This window comes from Dysidea avara, chromosome 4 (genome assembly GCF_963678975.1).
Source record: "Dysidea avara chromosome 4, odDysAvar1.4, whole genome shotgun sequence".
Lineage (NCBI taxonomy): Eukaryota > Metazoa > Porifera > Demospongiae > Dictyoceratida > Dysideidae > Dysidea > Dysidea avara.
In genome coordinates, this window is record NC_089275.1 from 2,694,185 (window position 1) to 2,718,234 (window position 24,050).

General features: G+C 37.9%; 3 protein-coding genes across 3 annotated transcripts in view; all 3 read right to left on the minus strand.

Annotated features, from left to right (window-relative positions):
* The window catches only part of LOC136253260 (leucine-rich repeat serine/threonine-protein kinase 1-like), a 172,045-nt gene that overhangs the window by 141,771 nt on the left and 6,224 nt on the right, over nucleotides 1–24,050 (minus strand). The gene's annotated exons all lie outside the window — the stretch shown is intronic.
* LOC136253259 (uncharacterized) lies at nucleotides 16,635–21,228 on the minus strand. Its single transcript, XM_066045897.1, has 3 exons — nucleotides 20,760–21,228; nucleotides 19,644–19,801; nucleotides 16,635–16,848 (listed from the first exon to the last, which is right to left on the minus strand). The coding sequence occupies exons 1-2, from the start codon at nucleotides 21,226–21,228 to the stop codon at nucleotides 19,668–19,670; spliced, it is 603 nt and encodes a 200-aa protein (XP_065901969.1). The 3' UTR covers nucleotides 16,635–16,848; nucleotides 19,644–19,667.
* On the minus strand, nucleotides 21,456–24,012 carry LOC136253257 (leucine-rich repeat serine/threonine-protein kinase 1-like). The gene is made up of 5 exons (XM_066045895.1): nucleotides 23,882–24,012; nucleotides 23,321–23,719; nucleotides 22,008–22,268; nucleotides 21,829–21,957; nucleotides 21,456–21,665 (listed from the first exon to the last, which is right to left on the minus strand). Exons 2-5 carry the CDS (start codon nucleotides 23,711–23,713, stop codon nucleotides 21,456–21,458), a joined length of 993 nt encoding a protein of 330 aa, XP_065901967.1. The 5' UTR covers nucleotides 23,714–23,719; nucleotides 23,882–24,012.

The window sequence follows — 24,050 nt, forward strand, 5'->3', positions numbered from 1 at the left end:
CAAGAGAGAGCTCAGCTAGAAAATGTCACCTTGTAGAGAGTTCAGCTACAAACAAATCACACTATAGAGATTAGATAAAAGAATCCACCTTATAGAGGGTTCAGCTTTGAAGTGATCACCCTTGAGAGAGTTCAGCTAGAAAAGATTACCCTATAGAGAGTTCAGCTACAAAGAAACCATCCTGTAGAGAGATCAGCTAGAAACAAGACACCTGTAGAGACATCAGCTACAAAGAAACCATCCTGTACAGAGTTCAGCTATAAACAAATCACCCTGTAGGGAGTTTGGCTGCAACAAATCACCCTGTAGAGTATTCAGCTTCAAACAAACCACCTTGTAGAGTGTACAACTAGACACAAGTCGCCCAGTAGAGAGATCAGCTACAAGAAGTTACATTGTAGAGAGATCAGCTAGAAGAAATCACCTTTCAGAGAGCTCAGTTACAAAGAAACCATCCTGGAGAGAGTTCAGCTACAAACAAATCACCCTGTAGATAGTACAGCCACTTCACCCTGCATAGAGTTCAGCTACAAAGAAACCATTATGTAGAGAGTTCAGCTGCAAACAAAGCACCCTGTAGAGAATTCAGCTATAAACAAATCACCCTGTAGAGAGATCAGCTAGAAGAAGTCACCTTGTAGAGAGAAGCTACGGGCTTGACGTCACTTCAGCCAGGTTGGCATACTGTAGTACATACAATGCATTCTTTGTGGACTTACCAGTTTCCTCTTTTGTGTCCTATTCATCTTGGCTGACTGCAAAAGGTGTCGATGTGGTGGTAGTGGGTGATTTCTTCTATTCATAACATTTTCATATTGGCTACTTTATTGCAGAGGTATTTTCGGACAGCTCTTGATTTGTAATGCTGGATAACAGGTTGGACATAGCTGACAATGAAGTAGAATGGATATATCTAGCTACATGCACAACTTACGTATGCTTTACGAGGTGTGGCTCAAAAATAAGAACTTTTGGCCAAAATGTCATGCATAGGCATAATGCTTTGCTAAACACACAGTCCAACAAATCAGAAGTCCTACAAATCATAAATCCTACAAAACGTAGTGTGTTAGATGGTGAAGGTCTAAGCTATCAACGATACAAAATTCAAGCAAAGTTGCTGCGTACAAGCATCTGAAAGTTCTTGGTGTTCAAACATTGGTGGCTTACTCTAGTAAAGAAAGGTGATACAAGTGACCCAGCAATGAATCCCCCAATTCACAGCGAACATGATGGTGTAAGTTGCAACTCTGTATAAATTGTGACCCTATTTTGGAAAACCATACATCTAGGCACATGCAAAATTTGTGGGAATTCTCAATTGAACATTTGACTGATTTTTTTACATATTCTGATAAAGCAACTATTAAGCCTTTTTGCTGTGAAATTTCACACCCATAGCTTCTTTTATCTAGGAGATATACTGAATTATATCAGACCATGTAGTAGTTTCACAATGTGTGGGACAACAATTAACTTACAAATTGGGTGATTTGTTCATTCCCAAAACCAAACATTTTCCTGTCTTTACACAATATTACAAGTGATTTAATTGAGAAAAAGCAGAAAGAACACATGATTAAACTCTCAAGAATCTCTTTTCATTAATTTTAGATTGTAAGAATGGTGATCTTTGTCAACAAAGTGATTTGTCATCAATTTGTCACATCTTATCACTATTCAGTTCTATAAACTGATAATGAAAAGTTAGTTTGTAATGTATTAGACAGTAAATTGGCCATATCTATGGAATGCTTCAATGTATCGTCACAACATTTTCACACAAGGTAGATAACCACTCAGTGCTTCATTGTAGCTATAAAAAACAAAATTGGCCAATGTGTCCAGATGTATGGTTTTCCAAAATAGGGTCACATATTGTAAGTTACTAATACAACTGCTTTTCAGTATTTGATTGTAGAGGCAAACATTCAGATGCAAGATGACATGCCTGGCACCATTCTTTCTTTTGATGCCGTACTAATGATCTGTAGGTATTGACAACCTCTCTTGTTTCACTACTTTTTCTTTGATACTTACTTCATAGATTCTCTATAATCTATGCTTAATTATTTTGTTCTATTTCTATTTGCAGTGTTGGACAAGTTACTTTGTAAAAGTAACTAGTTACATATTACTTGCAACTGAACTATTTAGTTACAGTTACATAATACTCATCGTACAGCAACTGTATAGTAGGGACCACAAAGGAGTAGGCGTGGCCCACGAAATAACATCACCCAAAAATCAGCCTCCATTTTCCCTTACAATGATGAGGCAGTATTGGTGAGGTAAAACTAAGCCAAACAAGTTTTCAGATCGACCCGAATCGCTTTCAACAAGTTGCTACGGAATTTAAATTTTTTTTATTCAATGGAACTTTCTACTGACTGACTGACTGACTGACTGATACCTTCAGACAAGCGTAACTCGATAACGGCTAAGGTTACGGGCTTCATTTTTTCACTGTTCGACGTCGCTTCAGCCCGACAGGTGCCTTTTGGCATACCACAGTACGTACAATGCATTCTTCATGGACTTACCAGTGTCCTCCTTTGTGTCTCATTCATCTTTGCTGACAGGGAAAGGTGTTGATTTGACGCGAGCACGTGATGGCTTCCCTTCGAAATAGAAATCGTCCTATTTTTCATCGTGGCTATTTTGATATGCAGAGGTGCTTTTCAAACAGTTCTTGATTCATACTGCTGTGTAACATGTTGAACATAGCCGACAGCGAAGCGTAATGGATACTTCACTTTTCAGACTATAATTTGTGACCCTATTTTGGAAACCATACATTTGGGCACATTGGCCAATTTTCTTTTTTATAGCTGCAATGAAGCACTGAGTGGTTATCTATCTTGTGTGAAAATTTTGTGATGATATGTTGAAGCATTCCAAAGATATGGCCAATTTACTGTCTAATACGTACATTACAAACTAACATTTTGTTATCAGTTTATAGAACTGTATAGTGATCAGATGTGACAAATTGATGACAAATCACTTTGTTGACAAAGATCACCTTTCCTACAATCTAAAATTAATGAAAAGAGATCCTGAAGAATTTAATCGTGTGTTCTTTGTGCTTTTCCTCAATTATATCACTTGTATTATTTTCTAAAGACAAGAAAATGTTTAGTTTTGGGAATGGACAAATCACCCATTTTGTAAGTTAATTGTTGTCCCACGCATTGTAAACTACTACATGGTCTGATATAACTGAGTATATCTCCTAGATAAAAGGAGCTATGGGTGTGAAATTTTACAGCAAAAAGGCTTAATAGTTGCTTTATCAGAATATGAAAAAAAGTTAATTTTAAAAAATTGCTGAAATTTTCAATTGAGACTTCCCACAAATTTTGCATGTGCCCAAATGTATGGTTTTCCAAAATAGGGTCACAATTAATATGATTGGGGCATGCGGCACAATTTCTTTTTTGGTATGCGTGGATTGTGGAGGTGCTTTTCGAACAGTTCTTAATTCGAAATGCTGTGTAACGGGTTGAACATAGCTGACAACGAAGCATAATGGATACTTCACTTTTCACATGATAATTGATATATATAGCTGGGGCGCGCAGTGCCTTTTCAGATGCGGTATGCGTGGATTCACCAGTCATAATAAAATTATTTACAGAAAAAGTTAACACGAAAAAATTTGGAATTTTCAACTAGAGTAGGGACCATAGCACATCGATAAAAAGTACTGAAACAAGTTGGAGTAGTCCATGACTATTTGTTTGTTTAAATAGCTGGTACATGCAGATGACCCCTCTTACTTTTAGCTATTCCCTTAATTGCTTCACTATTTTTTTCCTTTATATTTGATCCCTAATCCAACTTATAATTTCTAATTCTTCATTCTATTTATTATACTCTGTACATATTCTCACTCTTTATATTTTCTGACAGTTGCTGCTGTAGTTTTTCAGCTATCTTACTATCTGATTCAGTAGTCATGGTTATATCCTTGTGAGTATATCATGTCTATGGATCTAAAAATGAAAGTTGAAGTACAGAATTTAAACAGCATGCATGCAAAAGCATTCACATAAAACTGATGATATCAAACACAAGTACAGGTAGACTGTGTACATACAATTTCACATAATTATTAGAAGTGTATACAATGACTATATCAATGTAATCCAATTATACATAGAACATGCAAAAACAGAGATTTGTGTTATGTTATCTATAGCAAAGCCTATGGCAGCCATGTGAAACACAGCTAGAAAAGCAGCACTGGGATGCCTGTGCACCAATCAGGCATCGGCCTTGTGCAGACAAATCTTTCTGGGGCAGTGCTAGTAACCCACAGTAGGACAGTCCGGATCTCACTGAGAGCGGTCATGGAACCTAAAGTTCCGCAACAACCCCAATACCACTAAATAAGACAAGCGAATTTGCTTTCTTAGTAAACAGCAGGTACCCATTGATGTTACAGCTGGGTGAGCTGCTTCCCCAGTTGACACAAGGCCACCAGGTCCCCAATCCATCCCAATAATTATACAGCTGGGTAGACTGCAACAATATGAGTAAAGTTTCTTGCTCATGGAAACAACAACAACAAATTGGCATAGCCAGGTTCAATATTACCAGGCCGATACTTGGCTATGCTGCCTCACACAGCTACATTAAGTGGCTATAGTTCCAACTTTGCACACAATACTCACAATATAAATTGAAAACATGACCTACCACAGTACTGTTCACAAAATTTAATGTGGTCTTTTTCCAAACTAGTAATGGAGCCAAACTGCACATGTTTGCTCTTGACACCTTTGCTGTCAACATTAATACCAATTTTCTTGGTAAAAATCCACTTTTCTTTTATGTAGCTGTTTTCTCAGGGGTCACACAACTTTTACAAAACGCAACCTTTAGCTCCCTCCTTGTGCATTTGTCTAACCAAAACTTCATTATGGTCAACAGACTACAAGCCACGTGACCACTTTAGGCTGCCAAAAATGGTCAGGAGGTGCCGGGATAATAGAGGTTCGGATAAGGGAGGTTCCACAGTAGTTACGTACATTGTAACTAATGTAATTAGTTACTATTGAGTTATTTTTCCTACATTTACTCTTAGTTACAAGTTACTAGTTACAAAACATGTAACTAGTTATATTACTAGTTACCTTACAAGCAACTAGTTATGCAACCTAGTTACAAAAGTAACTAGTTACCCTCAACTCTGTGTATACACCAGACTGTATAGCTATCTCCTCAGATTGGCTTCCCCTTTTTAATAGTCTGGATCTGAACTTGTTTGTTCCCTCCCCTTGCCAGCTCCTGGATTTTCCCCTGAGTAGTTCTGTGAATTAGATAGTTAATATGACGCAATTTGGCAATTCGGCCAGTGGCATTTTGGCTATCAATAGGTTTACCAGCAATGCTTTGTGTCTGATCATTAGTTCATATTTAGTGGCAGGGGCATCAGAGTAAAAGTGAAAGTGGTAATGCTCAGTCTGGAGGCATGCCCCCTCCACATCCCAAGGAAAAGTTTGAAAATGCACATTTGAGATGCTATTTGGAGGCAACTTTGGGTGGTAGCACTGTGTGCAAGGTGCTAGCTATCCAGCTACCTGACAAATGTTTACTGGACACTGTCAAAAAGCACCTCCATAATATTTTATTTAATTCTCAAAACTCATTATTAAACTGTGAGGAAAATTTCCAAAGTAGCTACAAAGAGAAACAAAGCCAAATCTAAATAATAACAATAATTGTTTTTAGAGATGCTTAACACAATGAAGTCGACATGCTGCTGTCTTGATTATGTCAATACACATGTTGTACTGTATGTGACCTAGTCTCTGAAAATTGGTTTTATAATTTATTGAGAAATGCCAGTTTTATGTATTCAGTATTTTGTAGCTCACCAAAGGTTAAAGCTACACGTACCAAAATTTCTCATGTTTTACATCAATTCCTTACCTTCAAGAGCATCCAGTATACAAGTTGTTAACAGCTAAGTTTCATTTTAGATAGCTATTAACTCAGTGTTGACTGTATCAGGTGAGCTCCAAACAGGGTAAGTGGTGAGAGCTGGAAAAAGGCAAGAAGCTGTTTACAAAATTAAAGAGAAAGGCGTAGGGATGGACTAGGCCACATTGGGTGTTTGTACTTGCTATAGCTGAGGAGCACTGCAGGAATGTATTGCATTAGCTAAGATAATGTGGTGTGGGATATTACACTGCGTCTATACCCTATATCAGTGTGGTCAGCTTTTCTTGGTCATCTGGGTCTGACCCGCTTTACAAGATATCTGGGTCTGATCTTGATTGGATCATGTGTGAAAAGAAGCAATTAGTTTTGAAAATATGACACACCATTGTGTAGTCCCTTCATGAGCCACACCCACTTAGTAGAATTATGTATTACTGTCTGTAGGCATACATGAAGCCACATCTATTTATCAGTAGGTGTATAAGTATGCATGAATCCATTTTCATTTCTATCCGCATAATTACATGTTATTAAGAGTTGTTGAAGTTTGTATGTTTGCACAAAGCCACACCCATTTATAGAGTTTGTCATAATTTAAACTATTTTGAACCAAGCCTAATAAATGATTGTTAGTTATCTGTATAGATATCGTTAAGCTAATCATTATAGTAGTAGAGCATCTGAAATGGACCACACCTTACATTGTATTAATCGGGTCACATCTGGGTAAAATTTGGATCTGACTCGGATTGTTATCCAGGTCAGTGGACCGTATAGGTCAACAGTTAGTAACCCAGTTTCAGCGCTGCCCTACATTATTCGTACAGGAACTTTGCTAAGTATGGTGTGTGCTGTGCGATACTGTATTGCATCTGTAACCTCGTGCTCTTTTTCCACAGGCTTAGTCATGTATTGTGTCCAGATTATGTGTTTATAGCCTAGGAGGTAGACAGAAATGTATGCACTTTCAATACACAAATGAGTATTAACCAGCACTAACTGTCTAGGGAAATAATGCCCATTGGGCAGGTACCAGTACTTTTCTCTTGCTGTGTACCTTTTGTAAAACACCTATATACGTACATTTTCTCTTGGGGTGTTGTACTTGCTATAGACGGGGTATAAAAGTATAATATAGGGAGTACTATACAATGGCGGATCCAGGATGGGGCATTTGGGGCAAATGCCCCCTCCCATCCCTCACCTTGTGGAGGAGCCAGACACACTTCTGATTACAATAGCTATTAACTTTATGTCAGGCTGAGAAACTCATGAAAATATGCACATTTTACTACAAATTCACACGAAACCAAAGTGAACCAAAGTCACACTATACTAGCTGTAAAATTGTCACCCAGCACCTTCGTGCATACTAAGCGACTCTAAAAATATTTATCATTTTGCAGTTGTTTAAGACATTCAGAGCCTTTTAAACAGCTTTTAAGACTTCACAACCATCTGAAAAGGACAAAATGGCAAAAATAAACAGTGAGACACTGATTATTTGCTGCTTCAAAAATGCAGCATTGAACTAGAGAATCTGGTTCTACCCAACCACTTACAACTTAGTCTGTTTGTGCTCCTCCCCTTGCCAACTCCTGGATCCGCCCCTGCTATAAAAAGTGTAGGCATTGTATTCATATAGGCTAAGATATATGTTATGGGATATTAACATGGGAACAAGGACTGTGCCTGATATCATTATTGTATATGCCTGACAGATGCCATACCTATCAGGCAAAAGCCCAGTCGCCCTGGGGTTACAGCACTTCCAATGCGTAGCAGGCTAATAGCCTATGCCAGGTGACCGATATCAATCACCCAAACCAATACGAGTGCAACTATGTATTATGTATAATAATGCATGCCTGAAAACATTAATTATGGGTCAGCAGCTACTACATTTGGCTATGATGAATGGACATCTAGAGATATCATGGAGAATTTTGGTTACATGATTTAATCAGTTGTTTATGGCATAATTACAGAGTTTACCAATGGCCTAGATGCAGAAGCTTGCTTGCAGAGTGGTTCTTTCATGTTATCAGTAATGTGGATGTGGTCCATATTCAAAAATGTGTAAATGCTTATGAACAAGCTGGAGCTACTGTAGTTGTCACGTCACCTTAAGCCCAACATTTTTCAAATTATAGGATAGCAAGGATAACAGAATGCTTCTGTCTGAGTAGTTTTCATGGCTAAATCCAAGTCATGCGTACTAATTGCATACATTTTAATCAATCCCCACATAATCAATTTTGGCCTTATATAATTGATGGGCTAGTTGTAGCCGGGACACGTCACCAACCAGGCTACATTGCAAATGTACTTTGGGAGGCTCCTTTTATCCATGGTGTGAAAGTGATACACTATATATATTTCGTAATTATAACACAATATGTGATCCAATTTTAGAAAACCGTCTTTTTTGCATGTGCAAAAGTTGTGGGAATATAGTACTCAATTAAACATTTCAGAAAATTTTGTTTAAATTGCAACTTTGGATAAAGCAACTATTAAGCCTTCTTGCTATGAAGTTTCACACCCATGGCTTCTTTTTGCTAGGAGATATGGAAACCATGGATACTAATTAACTTACAAATTAGGTGATTTGTTTAGGTGATGAAATGGCTAAAATTAGGTCTTTAGACAATAATACATCAAATTGGTCATCACTTAATCACTCACAGTACTCAATGTATCAATCTATGTAAAAAGTTATGTATTAGACAGTAAATTGGTCATATCTTTGAAGTGCTAATAGATATCAAGACACAAGATGGATAAACACACAGTGACACATTTTAGCTTACAAAGAGAAGTTTACCAATGTGCAGAAAAGGATGATTTTCCAAAATTGGGTCACATATACGTAGTTTGAAAGTACATGTACTGAAGTCTGGCCAACATTGATGATAACCATTGTTACAGTATCAGAATATACTGTAAATGCAATTCAGTACAAAGTTTAATGTGTAACTTTTTGTCACTCTAAGGCTGGTACACTGAAATACTTACTAGGGAAGCACAGACCTACGTGTAGGAGAGGTACCAATGCTATAGTAAAGAATGATTACTCACAACTAGTTTTATCAAGCTGATAACATTCATTACATTAATCATAGAACCAAACACTTCAATCATTATTATTTTGCCATGATATGGTGCAGACACATAACTCTATTAAAGGTAATGGGAATATGAACATTACAGGCATTCTCAACTGTAAGCAATTGCAAGAAACATGCACATTACTTCCCTATTGCTGATAGACATTCAACAACAGTCACATAGTTACATACATACATTTCTTGAATTGCCTGGCCAGCAGTATGAGAGTTGTGCTACAAAGTTTTACTAAAACGTCCTATGCTTTGTAATACCAAGAGTTAATACTTTCAACCAGTCAATCTTAATTTCCAGAGAATCGTACAAGCCAATCCATAACATAGTTTGTAAACCAGTTTACAACTGGTCATAGACAAGTTATCTCCCAGTACATGCCACAAAATTCTGACCATTAATTAGCACACAAATTATAATATACCACATCGCTCAGTAGTACCTATATCACTTTGTGAATGTGTATCTCAAAAAATGGTGAGTGAAAAACATGGACAATGGGTACTAAACAAATATAGCTCAATAGTGTTTAATACGTACATGCACCTAGACAAATGCAAACTATGGAGTGTACTCATGCATGCATTAACTGGACAAGATAATTAAAGATCACTTGGTGTATAGTGATGTCTGATAATAGTGTGTGCAACTCACAATTAATCAGTAGCTACAGTCCATTTTCATACATATAGCTAAGTTGGCATTGATACTTCACAGGAGCAATAAACACAGATAGTGTTTATCAAAGACTTGTAGTGTACTAAAATGATTAAAGCCAGTGCTTTGTATCTCCCCAGTGTTATAGATATGTAGACACCTTTAATTCACACACGCATACACTATCACAAAACAGCTTGCTTTCGGGCCTGCAGCTCTTGGTTACCATGTTTCAAAACTTCATGAGTACTGGTATGTCATAACTGTTATTTATTTTTGAATATAGTCTCACAGCTATATTCAACTCATTACACAGCATTATGAATCAAGAACAATGCCACTGTAATGGGGTGGCTTTGTTGCTGCCTGTCATTCTCATTGTTACATTCTGCCATCAGATGTGTAAGAGGCTCCCGCTCTTCTGCTGGAAGCTTTTGTCGACCAGTCTTGACAAACTCAGTTGGGTTGGTTCAGGCAGAAACTGGACTGACTTCCTTAGTTTTATAACTGTTTGTGTAAATTTTGTAGTGTAAAAAAACTGTTCAAAAAGCACCACTGCAATCGAAGTAGCCACTACAAAAAATACGGACAATTTTGCTATGAAGGGAAGCCATCTCGTGCTGCCTCCAAATTGATACCTTTGGCTGTCAGCCAAGATGAATGGGACACAAAGGAGGACACTGGTAAGTCGATGAAGGATACAGCGTACATATTGCGGTAAGCCAAAAGGCACTTCTTGGGCCAAAGCGACGTCAACCAGTAAAAAATCAAGTCCGTAGCCTTTACCATTATCGAGTTACACTTGCCTTCAGCATCATTCAGTCAAGCAGTCAGTAGAAAATTCCGTTTAACAAATACACAGAAAAATTTGGAATTTTCAACTAGAGTAGGAACCATAGCACATCGATGAAAAGTACTGAAACAAGCTGAGTAGTGCACGATATTTATAAATAACAGTAAAACTTTCAATAAGAAGCACGTGGCGCCATTTTTTGATGTGGTATGTGTGGGTTCACCAGTGATAATAATTCTCAAAAGTTAACAAACAAGTAGATGACCACAGTAAGCATATAACACTTTTTATTGTTTTACTGTCATTTAATATTGTGCATGCACTACTCCAGCTTGTTTAGTACTTTTTATTGATGTGCTGTGGTCCCTACTACTCTAGTTAAAAATTCCAAGTTTTTGTGTACTCATTTTATTATGAAAGGAACTCGTCACTAAAATACTTAGTTACCTTTACAAAAGTAACTGCAACAGATAAAATAATTACTTGTTACTTTTATTCATTGTAGTTACTTTTGTAAAGGTAACTAAGTACTTTAGTGACCAGTTCCTTTCATAATATAAACAAGTGAACAAAAAAAATTAGAATTTTGAAACAGAGTAGGGACCACAGCACGTCGATAAAACAAGCTGGAATAGTGCACAATATTAAATCACAGTACCAAGCAGCTAGTAACTAGTCATTTTCTGAAGCAACTACCTACCCCAACTCTGTGGGTGAGTTACAAGGGCATAGGCAGGGGGTTCAGATGGTTCGAACAAACCCCCCTTTTCAGAGGTAGAAATTTTTTAAATGAAAAAATCACACCAAACTCACAGCCTTGGAGCTCTCCAGCAGCCACTTATACACTGGCAAGGCTCTGCACTAGTCTTATTGGGCAAATCCTGTATTCATCAGGTAATGCATCACATGATCAACCTTGCACATGATGGAGACGTATAATGGAAATGGCGGAAGACTACCGTGTGTTACAAGGGAAGCAGTACTGTTGTAATATAATTTGATAGATCATGTTACCAATGTGTCAGGTATGCACTAACTGTGAATGGTTGATGTATATTTACATGATAAACGTATGTTTGTTACATATTGTGGGCACGTGATGTCTCTTGAATATATTGGAGTACAAGACTACAAGTCAAGTCTGAAGTTGCTGACCATCAACAGTAGGACCAAGAATAATGTTGATTTTTAAAGCCACAGATTCAAGTGTGGAAAGAGCCTGGAAATGAAAGTTGGCTGTCAGTATCTAGGCACCAGCCTATTATGCTGGCATAATTTTGAGCATAATAGGTGCCTGAAAGCATCAAGCATAATGTTAGCATAATAGTCAGAATAACTGTCATACTGTAAGCAAAAATGGATGCCACAGAAAAAGGTTGCCTTGCAATAATAGAACAGTTGATGCCACTGATGATACCACTGTTATTATAGTTTACAATGCAGCCAAATTCTCAATGCACAATAAGTACTTTTTACATTTAACCAGTTGTTCATAAGTCAGTTTATCATTATCCATAGAAAGTAACAAAACATGGGAATTGTGGAAAAATTTTGAGCATAATTATGAGCATAATAGGCAAACGTTTTGAGCACTGCAGCATAGCATAATAGGCAAAATTAAAAGCATAATAGGCTGGTGTCTATCAGTATGCTGATTTGATTTCAGGCGATGCCACAGAATACTAGTCTTTGAAGTTACTGGCCATCAAAAGGACATGCAGGATGACCAGTAATGTTTATCTTTGGACTAACGTTCTGCTAAATCAGGTGTGGAGGTCCAGGTGTGTCAGTTGGTGCCAGTATGCTATTTGAAAGTAAAGATTAATTAGAAATACAGTAGTTTTATAGTATCTATAAGAGCTGCATAAACAGCAGTGTGTACTAATTAGATGCACAAACCTTTTAATGTTACTGCCTAAGGGCACAATTTATGTATGCATTATTTATGGTCTAGGGGAAAACCCAGGTATTCCCCAAGACATCTTCGAATCTGAACTCCCTTCGAGATGATCCTGGCTAAGCCCCTGAGTTATGATACCATGTCACCATGGCAGCAGTGGCCATTAACAATATATAGAGACATGCACAAGTTGAATAGCACAGGTGTTTTGTCCATGGAATTTTCAGAAATATTTCAGGTCTACTCTATGTACTATAAACAATGAATGGCAGCAGCTAAAAGTGTGGTGCTCGCTGTTGAAGGAGTGTGGTTGTAGTTGATTGGATAAGCACAGCTTCAGCCAACTGATAGTAATACAAGGGTACAACATATTTATACATAAATGGTTACAAAATAAAAGGATGTGTGCACTGAATTCATGTATGAGGTGACATCTAGTGTGGCTTCTGTTGGTATAGCAATGGTTATTGTTGTTATGTTATTGGTGTCAGTGTTACACTGAACCAACATTACAGCATGGTCAGCTTGCATCTTATCATTAACACCAAGTATTAAATAATAAAGCCTTACAAATCTATATGCCATCACATATTAAAGCATGAGACGGTGACCTCGCTATTTGTTGATGATAGAGCACTGCATGGTGCCATGGTAAAGTAGCGTAGATAGACAGTGACTAGTAAGGATGCAGCAACAAAATACAGGTTATTTTAGGGGACTGTCTAATATCAAAGATCTGAAGCCTTTTGTGACTAATAGACCCTGGCCAATTATACTGGTATAATTTAAAGCATAATAGGTACCAAAAGCATCAAGCATAATCCAACAACTGAATGTGTTACTATATAATACTCTCAATAGCAACTTGACGTATTATATTGAAATATATCTAGCGATTAGCCAATAGAATTAGTATTACCAAGATCCCTTGACAAAAATCTATAAAACTAATTTGATTGGCTAAAATAGTGTGGTGTGTTTATATTAGAAGTAAATGTCCAGCTTGACAACTATTGTTACCATAGTGATATATGCCCCAAGGCATAACAACAATATGGTTGCTTAGTAACGGTTGCTAGGTATGGTTGCTAGATAACTGTTGCTAATGTATAAGTCATTTTGAGACCATAACAACAGTTACTAGGCGATGGTTGCTAAGTGTGATTAATCTTTTGCAGCAGTTATTTTTGAATTTTTGTTTCCTAGCAACAGTTGCTATGGTTGTCGGACTAATTTTCAATAGGACGGATGGCTGTGGTATTCAGGATTAATAGTTCTCACATTGTAAACAGGAAGGAAATAGTGCTCGGCTTTGCCTTGCACTATTTTACTCCTTACTGTTTACAATGCTCACACTATTAATCCCAAATGCCACAGCCATCCATCCTATTACATATACTAATAGGGACGATATTTGAAAATTTAATTAAATTGTACAATGAAGAAAGCAAAGATCACCACTAATACACATTATTACTGCATTTCCTATAAAGAAGCACGTATAATAACTTAATTAACCATTTCTTGGCTGTTTATTACACATTATAAAAATTAGATCAAGATACTCTAATAGAGCAGTCACTTATTCTAATGCAGCAGTCAGGAAACACTAATGTGCTTAATAAAATAGTCATTTCTAGCATAATCTTGATTTTGAAAATATAATCTTGAGCATAACAGGTTTGATTCTTGAATACTGCTCAAAAGCATAAGTAAAATTTTGATGATAATAGCCCGGGGCTTTAAACTTGTAAAAACAGAACGGAAAAAATTGTAGAGATTCTAACACATTCATAATACATCAAAGTTCTAACCAAATACCACAGCTGCTGTCTCCCAGAACCCTGATAGTTAAATGTAAGATAATAATATTGTGGTGATATAAACTACAGGTGTTGAAGAATTTGTTTATGTTATTTACTGGACACACACACAGACAGACAGTGTCGGATGCATTCTTGGGACCAGCCCGATAGAATAAAAATCATAATACATACATCAACAGTGTTATTTGCTATAAAAATTGTCAATCAAGAGTTGGGTAGTAATAGCAACTTGGATGTTACTGAACAGAATATGGCTGAACCCAAGTTGCCTAACCCTAAACTGGATTTCCAAACCTTAATTCTAACTGAACCAAAACTAACTTCAAGAATACTAGTAGCTATAGTGTTGTGAAAATTAGTTCCCTAGATATTAAGGGGCACTAATATTCCCTCTACTATGTATATATGTAACAATAATATTGACATCTAGTCTATGCAACTATGATGACATCAGATTTCTGACAATATTAGTAGCGAATCCCGATCTTTCTGGTTCAGTAGTCTCAGACCTTAACATGATTGAGCGTGGGAGGCTGGGGACAAAACTACCATAGCACGAGCACCTATCAATGTCAATTAACCCCCACCCAGAGATCCCCATACATCTACTGGGGATTTGACATCTACATCTTTACCCACCCTTGGGGCTTTTCACACTAGTAGTTTGCTAAACCAAAAATTATTTTAATAGATAAATCAAATCCCCTGTAGAAGCCCCTGCTTTGAGGTGGGGACACACAGTAAAAACTAACTAGTGAAGATCACTACTAATGTCTACCACAATACTCACTATTTTTGTGTAGTGACGTCTACTACTAATTTTGTAGTGACAAAAAGGGTAGTGAGGGTCACTACAAAAAGTAGTGAAGGTCACTACACAAAAAAAAGTGAGTATTGTGCCAGAAATTAGTAGCGAAATTCACTACTAATTTTGTACAGTGCATAATGGAGTTTAGACAAGCTTTTTAGCTCCAGTACTGGAGAATTTAACCCTATACTTTTTCAAATCCCACGTATTGTCCAGGGTGGATGACATTGATAGCAGACCTTTCAACTTAGAATTAGAGTTAATACCTCAAGCATATGGCCTCATGCAACACACCAATTATTAAGTGGGCTAATGCACAAAACAGTTTTCATTCATAAAGAATGTCAACTAGCTATACTGCAGTTATTTCTCTACTCTATGGCATTTGACAATGTAAGTTGAATAACTAGCTAACGCCATGAGAATCCCATCTAATCCATGAGAAATTCTGACTTCACAGTGAGATCATGAGACAGCTGTGAGTCTCACGGTGGGACGGTTAGAGTTGAGAGGTCTAGATCTGTGATAGGTGCATTATGTGTGTGAGGTCCAATTTTTCTTGCAACTATCTGCATTCTTAAGCTTCCATAGTATGCAGAGATGTATACAATTATGGAGAAGTCATTCGTTTCACAATCGCAGAAACCGCCCGGCAGAAACTTATTCTTAGAACTGACAGCCTCAGACCTCACGACAAACCAATACCTACAAATGATTTTATGCCTAATCATCGTCCATCAAGGGAAGGATATTATAAACAGCTTGACATTATGATTGACTCTTATAAATTTTCCTTTTTCCCTTCTACAATCAGTCTCTGGAACACATCCCCTCCCTTTGTAATTCACTCCTCTACCTTACCAACCTGAACATGCATTATGATCACACCTGTGCACAACAATCTTATTGATATCTGCACAGTAACAAATATAATAATAATAAACCCGACCCGCTGCAAAGTATAATTGTAGTCGCGCGAAAGTGTAAGAGTATATAACTCTCATGGATGCCAGAGGCGTTCTCGAATCTGATTGGTGATCCTTGTGGTTTGGGGGCGAAACTACGTTACGCCCAGGTAGATAGCTGGGAATCCACTAATGTTGACTTGTATGCAAAATACATCATGGAGGACGGATAATTTTTTTTAGAGTAGCCTAATCGTACTGTACATAATCGTTTCAGATGACGTGGAATAGACTCCGTATGATCTAATTAGTTACAACACTTATCTTCGTTTTAGCTACAACTGATACAATACGAATAACAAATAGTTAACAATATGTAAAGTTACGCGAAATAAAGGTCACAAACTTACATACTTCAGATTGAGTCCGCCCTACCAGTGACGCAAGATTTTTAATTACAAGAGGTATGCACGGCTGCCTACAGCCACGCCTCTAAATAAACTAACACAACACCTGGATGTAGCACAGACATTATAATCACAACATCTGTGCACGTGCTACTTTAAGCTGCAAAAAAAATCCAACAAGAATTGCAGTAAATCTAGCAACAGCATAGCTACATGCTCAATAAAAACATTTGATCACAGTTGAAGGGAAAAATTATTATGTCGATATATTATTAAGTTGTGATAGCAGTAAAAATTAAAAACACAATAATTGTAGCTACACTAAAGCCGGTCAATATCCCAGACCAGTAACTGAATGGGTCTTCTCAGTACTGAACTATCCTCTCCACCAGTAGCAGTCTTGAAATATGATCTAAAGCCACTGCCACAACTCATCAGATGATATTTGGTTTTGTGTTGCCAACTCCCACTGGTCACCTAAGGAAACAGAAAAACACAACAATAATATATGCTATGGCAGTATTAAATATATATTGAATACATCCAGCAGGTAGACAGGCATACAAATATTATCTGAGCAGATGCACACAGCTATCACTAGTGACTGCACTTTGCATGAAAATATGTCAACAAGACATCAAGTGTGGAAATTGTACAAAAATGGATCAATTTGATTGGTCGAAATCTTGTGCACGTTATTTTGCTTGTTTCCGACCAGATCCTTACTTTTTGCATAATGGTAGGCGGTGCCAGACTACCGTATAGAGGGAAAAATTGACGCCGGTTTAAATTTGACGAATTTGGCGAATGCAAAAATTCGCCAAATTTTTCCTCAGCCAAAATTTGTAAAGTCCTGCACGTGATATTTTAAGAAAGCCGCGTGGTGATGTCGATATGGAAGTATTTTAAGCGTGTCTCTTCTGAACCGGTGAAACGCGATGAGGGACTTTCTGAACCAACAGGTCCGTTGAGCAAGTCTGTGCCAGTGAAGGCTATTGAACTCGCTAACGCTGAAGTTAAGAAAGTACAGGCGCGTGACAGCGGAGGCTTGGCCAGCAAGTGGAGGTAAAAGAGGACCGTATCAAATCCTGACACCTGCCCAGAGATATGAAATTGGAAAGAGGGCAGCGGAACGCAACACAACGGTTTCCTTACGTTACTATGCCCATAGATACTCTATGCCGCTATGCCGAAACTGCGAATAGTATCCGAAGCTAAAATTAACACACCTAGTGTGCGGAAGTTTAAGAACTTGTACAAAGAGTTATCAGGCAATCCGGACCAGCAATGGGCTTCCAATTACTTATTTCTGTGCGTAGTTTTCAACTACAACAACTCTGGATACGATTTAGCTAAGTAACAAGTTTCATCCATTCCTTTGTGCATGTGGAGCACGAAATTTTAAAAATAAATCTTGCATCTTGTGAGATACTGAAAATGATATTTCTGTGAAGACAATAATCGTGCCTCCGGTTTCATGGTGGATCAAGCAATGGGATACTACAATGAACATCCCACAATGGTAGGGGGATTGATTTGTAGAAGTTGATTTTTCGGATTGCGGACCCTAACTGTAGGAAGGGCGCGCGAAACCCGGATAATTCGTCAAATTTTATTCCGCCAAAGATCATCAGGAAAGCAATTCGTCAAATTTTCCCTCCGTCAAAATTTCCCTCTATACGGTACTGCACTTTATAAAACTTCAAAGCCTTACAGCTGCTCTAAGAGATCTTGCATGACTACAGTCCCATATCATTTCAAGGAATTCAATCAAACAGAGTATGTAACTGTTGGTTTTGTGAGATGATTGCCCTCCAATTCAAACCAAAACATTACATTACCAAAACAATTTGTGTGTGAACATCATTGGCATGCATTTAATGGACTAGTGCGAAATGGCACTGGGATTTCACCAGACTGTTACTTTTAGTGAAGGGACGGGTGGCACAGACCAAAAGTATAGTTGGTTGGACTAGTACTGTTAACACATGTTAACACATGTGAGTATACATACAACGAAGTAAAATAATTTAAGAATTACTACTGTACAGTAAGAGGTGTGTGGCCTTCACCTGGAGTTTTATTACATTGAGGCCAAGCAGGTGACACACTAAAGTGTGCACCATCATTGAAACAGGATCACTACTGCTGACTTGGATGATCCCACTGACCCAGATGTGACTCAGATTAATAAAACGTGAGGTATGTGCCAAGGGCTACATCGAACTCCACTAGCATAATACGTAAACATGGGTACTGATACAATAACCAAATACGATAGTTAATCAACTAGATTAATGAAAGGGCAAGCCCAATAGTATTGTATACCAATCTAAGTTGCCAAACTAAAAGAGCAGGTAAAACCCAGGTATTCTGGATTCCCAAACATAATGTGACCCGCATGACCCAACCTGGTTTCAATGCTGACACACACTACACACAAAGAGACTTGATCTCATGCCTGTCTATTGAACCAGCACTAGGACACTTGTGTGCTACTCATGTGCTAGGAGTTGGTGTAGTCAAATCCTCCTGCAGCTAGACTAGTAAGCCACAGGAGGCTATACCATGTCTCACAGGTGAAGATTTAGGCACCCGCAGTCCCCTCACCCTGGATTTCACCCATTATGTGAGACACAGACAGCACCTGCAGACTAGCTTGACCTACCTACGTATACCTTGACCTATCAGCAGTGTTGGGCAAGTTACTTTGTAAAAGTAATTAGTTACATATTACATATTACTTGCAACAGAACTATTTAGTTACAGTTACATATTACCCATAAAATAAAGTAACTGTAATAATATTACATATTATATTACTTTGTGACCACAGCCTTAAGCTGTCACGTGTGAAACTACCACCTTATCACGTGACATGATTGCGTTGTTGGACAATGTGCAAACCTTGGTTATAAGTAAGAAGCTAGTGAATAAGCTTCATTCAGTAGGCCTCGTTACTTCGTTGTGGTTAGGCGTTACTCAGAGGATTACTAACAAGATTAGTAACTTCGTTACTTTTAATAATAATATTACATCATATTAGACTCGTTACAGTAATTATATTACTTAGGTAACGCGTTACGTTTGTAAGTAAAGTATCTTGCATTATATTACCTGTTTTCATAGCGTATTTCGTTATATTACTTTGTTACCACAAAAGTAATAATATTACGTAACGCGTTACATAAGTAGCGCGTTACTCCCAACACTGCCTATCAGTGCACGCACGCACGCACGCACACGCCACATATACACACACTGAGTATTACCTTTAAACTAAAGATTGGCTTTACTCAATCCTCATGACAGTGAAACACAGCAGTTGGTGACATTGTTATAAGGTCCACCATCAACAGTTTACCATTGAGAAGACCAACAAACAAGTCCATATCAACAATGTGTAGTGATGAGATGTGTGGGACATCACCTGATAACAGATACACACAACAAAACATTGTGGTGTAATCATCAAGATCACAGAACGCTCTATTGTGTACAGAGTAGTTACAACATTACCACATAATTCTGAGTAATACATCCTATTATGTACCTACTTGATGAACAGTGAAACATCATGGAAACATAACCAAACTCCCTAATCATAATGTATGTCAATAAACTTTAAAAACTTCATAAATGGCCAACAATATTTAATATCTTTAATAATTCCTCCATATGTTTCAGGGAATAATATGTGACCCGCTGAGTGAGAACTGGCCACTTTCGCAAAATTCTAATTTATATTGAAATACGCATGCTACTTTTTAAAAAATTACTCACATTTTAATCACTTCGGAATGCACTGAAACAAGGCTCAAATCAATAAGCCTACATATACTCCATCAGATTTGCCTTTTCATGGAGAGTAAGTACTGCAAATCTTAGTGTTCATACAGTGTAAGGCATGTGTGTGTTACGGGAACTTATTTACGATGCAGTACAAATAAAGTTTACCATCGTTATTTCATTGTTGGAATGGCCTACTTTGTCCACATGGAGTATAGGAAACACTATAACTGAATTGATTTGCCAGTTCATGAGAAATAGACTGAGCTGCTGGGCTGAATGGTATTGATACATTACACCTTCATTAATGCTATAATGTATTACCTACGCATCTGTAAACAGTTCTGTGGCATTGCCAAAGCTTTTTCTGTGTTACAAATGGTGCCTTTGATCCATGCATGTACTATACCACAACAAATTGATAACACTGTTTTAGTTGGTAAACATTCCATCCTCCGTGCTGTGCCTGTGCTGCTAAGACATCAAGCTTACAAATTAGACACAAACCTCACAGCTGCACTATATGCCACTACAGTATACAAGTAACTAGGTCAAGTCTTTCTGTACTTCACTATCACTAGATGTACACAAACACTTACCTGGGTTATCCTTCACATAATCACTACAATTCAAAATGTCAATGTTCTCTCTTGTGTTGGCATCCCACTGAGTTATAAACTGACCATGGTATAGAGCTGCAAACACTGACACTGACTCCCTCCCTCCCCAAAAATCACCTCCATTTCTGGTCACATCACTATCACCCATAGCAACAGTGGGGGCTGGCATCATTGTACTATGACACACCAGGTTAGCTACTGTGAGGTGGGCTACATAATGGGGAACCTTGGATGTATCATTAGTCACTTGTAAACTGGCTACAGTGTCTAGATCTTCTGCATTTAATACAGATATGTGTCTGTCTTTCTGTCCAACCCATACTTCAAATGTTGACTCACTAGTAGGCACTGCAGTTAGACAAGCAGATATGGTGTTAAACTTCTTGTGCTTGGCTACAACAGTGAACATCACTACTAGACACCCACACTTCATGTTTATGTACAACATCCACCTTCCTCTCTAGTGTTGATGAGCTAAAGGACACATCATCTGATGTAGTTTGGTCAGGAGGGTGTAACATTGATCCATAAAATGACTCAAAGTCATGATGATCATCACTATGACCTGTATTGATATCTCTTTCACTCAGTGGTACTGACGTTGACCTATCACGTTTGTTATACGATGTAGACAAGTCTATAAAACCAGATGAAGCATTTCGTTTCCTAAGGTCTCTAGTTTTTTTGACGCAATGTAATAGGAATTTCACGATGGCACACACACAAAACTCGACCATCATTATCAATGCGAATACCATCAACCAGACGACAGAATTGTTGACTTCTTGCAACTTCAACAACCTGAGTTGCTGTTGGTCTCATCTCAGGATCCTGTTGCCAACACCATATCATCAATTCTCTCTGGAGAATAAGACTGTTGAGATCCTACAGGAATACAATACAAGTCAATCACAAAACTCATACAAGAAATAAATGTTTTGCAGCAAGAAAACATCAAAAACCAGTTCAAGTGAATTCTCTAGCCACCAAGGTTTAGTACCTGATATGCAATGACTTCTACTACTTATGTTGTGCAGTCACATCTCACCTTTTTAGACAAAGATGGACGTACTCCACTCTCGATTGCCTGATTGGCTTGTTGTTGATTGAACTTATCATAAGGAGGATGTAGAGTGATCAGTTCATATATTACCATCCCCAGTGAGAATATATCCACCTAGAACAGTAACAATCTAACTATACAATAAGGTTATTATCACACTGTACCTTGTTAGAGTACACTTCCTTCCCGTGATATTTTATGATTTCAGGAGCAATAAACCCCGGTGTTCCTGCAAAGCCACGTAATCCATTGATACTGGCAAACTGACCAATCCCATAATCTGATAATTTGATTAGTACTTCATTGTTGGTAGCTACCAATGGTGGGTTGTTAGGTGTAGGGAACCTCCACACCAACACATTGTCACCCTTCAAGTCACGATACACTATTGACCTCTTGTGTAAGAACTCTATCCCTGATGCAATCTAGAAGATGAAACAATATCGAGATACAAGTAGCTTGTTGTGTGCCAAGCAATTCATCAATGATACATGTGATAAAATGTGTTTAAATAAGTTGTTATCTTTAATGTATTTGTATTTTCTTGTAGGTTTCAGTATATATGAAGGCACAAATGCTCTTTAACAGAGTGAATAAAGTAAGTACACAAAGAAGCCCCAAAATCAGCTGCAGGCCAACTTTGCCGCTTGCACATAACAATTGTATGCAAATACTGTATTATATTAAGCTGATCTGTGAAAATAATACAGCCTTCAAAAACCTAATTGTAATAAAGATGTTGTATCAAAGGTATGGACGTATCAATCAAAAAGCTGCAATGAAATGACTTTGATATCATTGTCATCATTTCTAGGCAGACATCTTTGACATCACAATTAGCGTTGAAACCGGGCCGGGTCATCCACGTCACATTTTCTCCGGGTTATCCGGATTGGATCACGTGAGAAACGAAATTGTTAGTTTGACAACGTGGAAGCTTATTAACACTAATCACGCAGCTCTACGCCCACTTATCACATTACAAACATATGCTCAGCCATGCCCATTTATTAGTAAGTGCAGTCTGTAACACAAAACTGCATCAGTTGCTGTCTGCAAGCTTACATGAAGCCATGCCCACTAATCGCACAAGTTGTACATATATATTGGGAAATTGTAATACTAGGTATGCACGAAGCCACACCCAATTGCTGTCTGTAAACTCACAGTAGCTATGTGGAACCAAACCCACTGACTGATTTTTGAATTATAAACTTACCGGCTTAGTTATCACATAACTACTCGTTCACTCAACACGAATCGAACGCTCAAAACGTAGTCTCGCTCGCTTGAGACTACCCAAAACATAGCTCTTATCGCACGCTTAAGCTTTAAGTAATCCGGGTCACATCCGGGTCTGACCCGGATTGCTAGTGGGTCATCCAGGTCAGCAATAGTGACCTGGTTTTAACGCTGATTACAATGATAGCTGTATTTTAATTAAAGGTTGCACTTTATGTTATAGTAGTTACCTTACCTGTACAATAGTGATCTGGCTGACACAAGGTGATAGTCTTTGAGAACTCTGATGGTAAGTCTCATACATCAGCTTCATGGTACCCATTGGAGCATACTCTATTAGAATAGATGGTGGAGTCACCACCACACTCAAAAGACTTATAATATTCTCATGTTGTAATTGTGAGAGTACAGACAATTCATTGAGCGTATTCTGGTGTGCTTCAGCCATTCTCCCCATTGATATCTGAGGTCTCTTAGGGAAGACAACAGATACTGATGAGCTGTCATTTGACTTATCCACTTGTGTACTGGACTCTGTCAGTGCTTCAGAAACTGCTGATTCAGCTATCAACTCATCAGCACTAGTCCATTCCTTCTTTGTGAATGACTTCATTGCGGCTGTTTTCATATCAACCTGTGTGAATATGTGACATGTGTCAAGATACAAACGTATGAATCAGTAAAGAATTCAAAAATGTCAGGATTTACGGATTTAGTTACACAATAATGATGATGAAGGTTCCACATACTAACTAGAATCCTTGTTACACAAAGTATGTAATGACAGATGACTTACAGAGATGTCTTGTGTTAAGGTGACCTTGAGCACTTTAGCATAAGTCCCTTCCCCTAGTAACTCCAGCACTGTTATCTGATTATGTTATCTGATCACGTTTCATGATCATGTTGTCACCCAAACTAGAAAACGCAGAAATTAGGAACACATGAACATATAACAAAAAAAA

What these genes read in the sequence shown, in the direction of transcription:
- LOC136253259 (XM_066045897.1), bottom strand. Translation starts at nt 21,228, where the DNA reads ATGTTGTACATAAACATGAAGTGTGGGTGTCTAGTAGTGATGTTCACT. An exon ending in TTATGTGAAGGATAACCCAG is followed by an intron (nt 19,802 to 20,759) that starts GTAAGTGTTTGT and finishes ATCTGTTATCAG; the next exon opens with GTGATGTCCCACACATCTCA.
- LOC136253257 (XM_066045895.1), bottom strand. Translation starts at nt 23,713, where the DNA reads ATGAAAACAGCCGCAATGAAGTCATTCACAAAGAAGGAATGGACTAGT. An exon ending in GCCAGATCACTATTGTACAG is followed by an intron (nt 22,269 to 23,320) that starts GTAAGGTAACTA and finishes TTCATCTTCTAG; the next exon opens with ATTGCATCAGGGATAGAGTT. An exon ending in AGGAAGTGTACTCTAACAAG is followed by an intron (nt 21,958 to 22,007) that starts GTACAGTGTGAT and finishes TTACTGTTCTAG; the next exon opens with GTGGATATATTCTCACTGGG.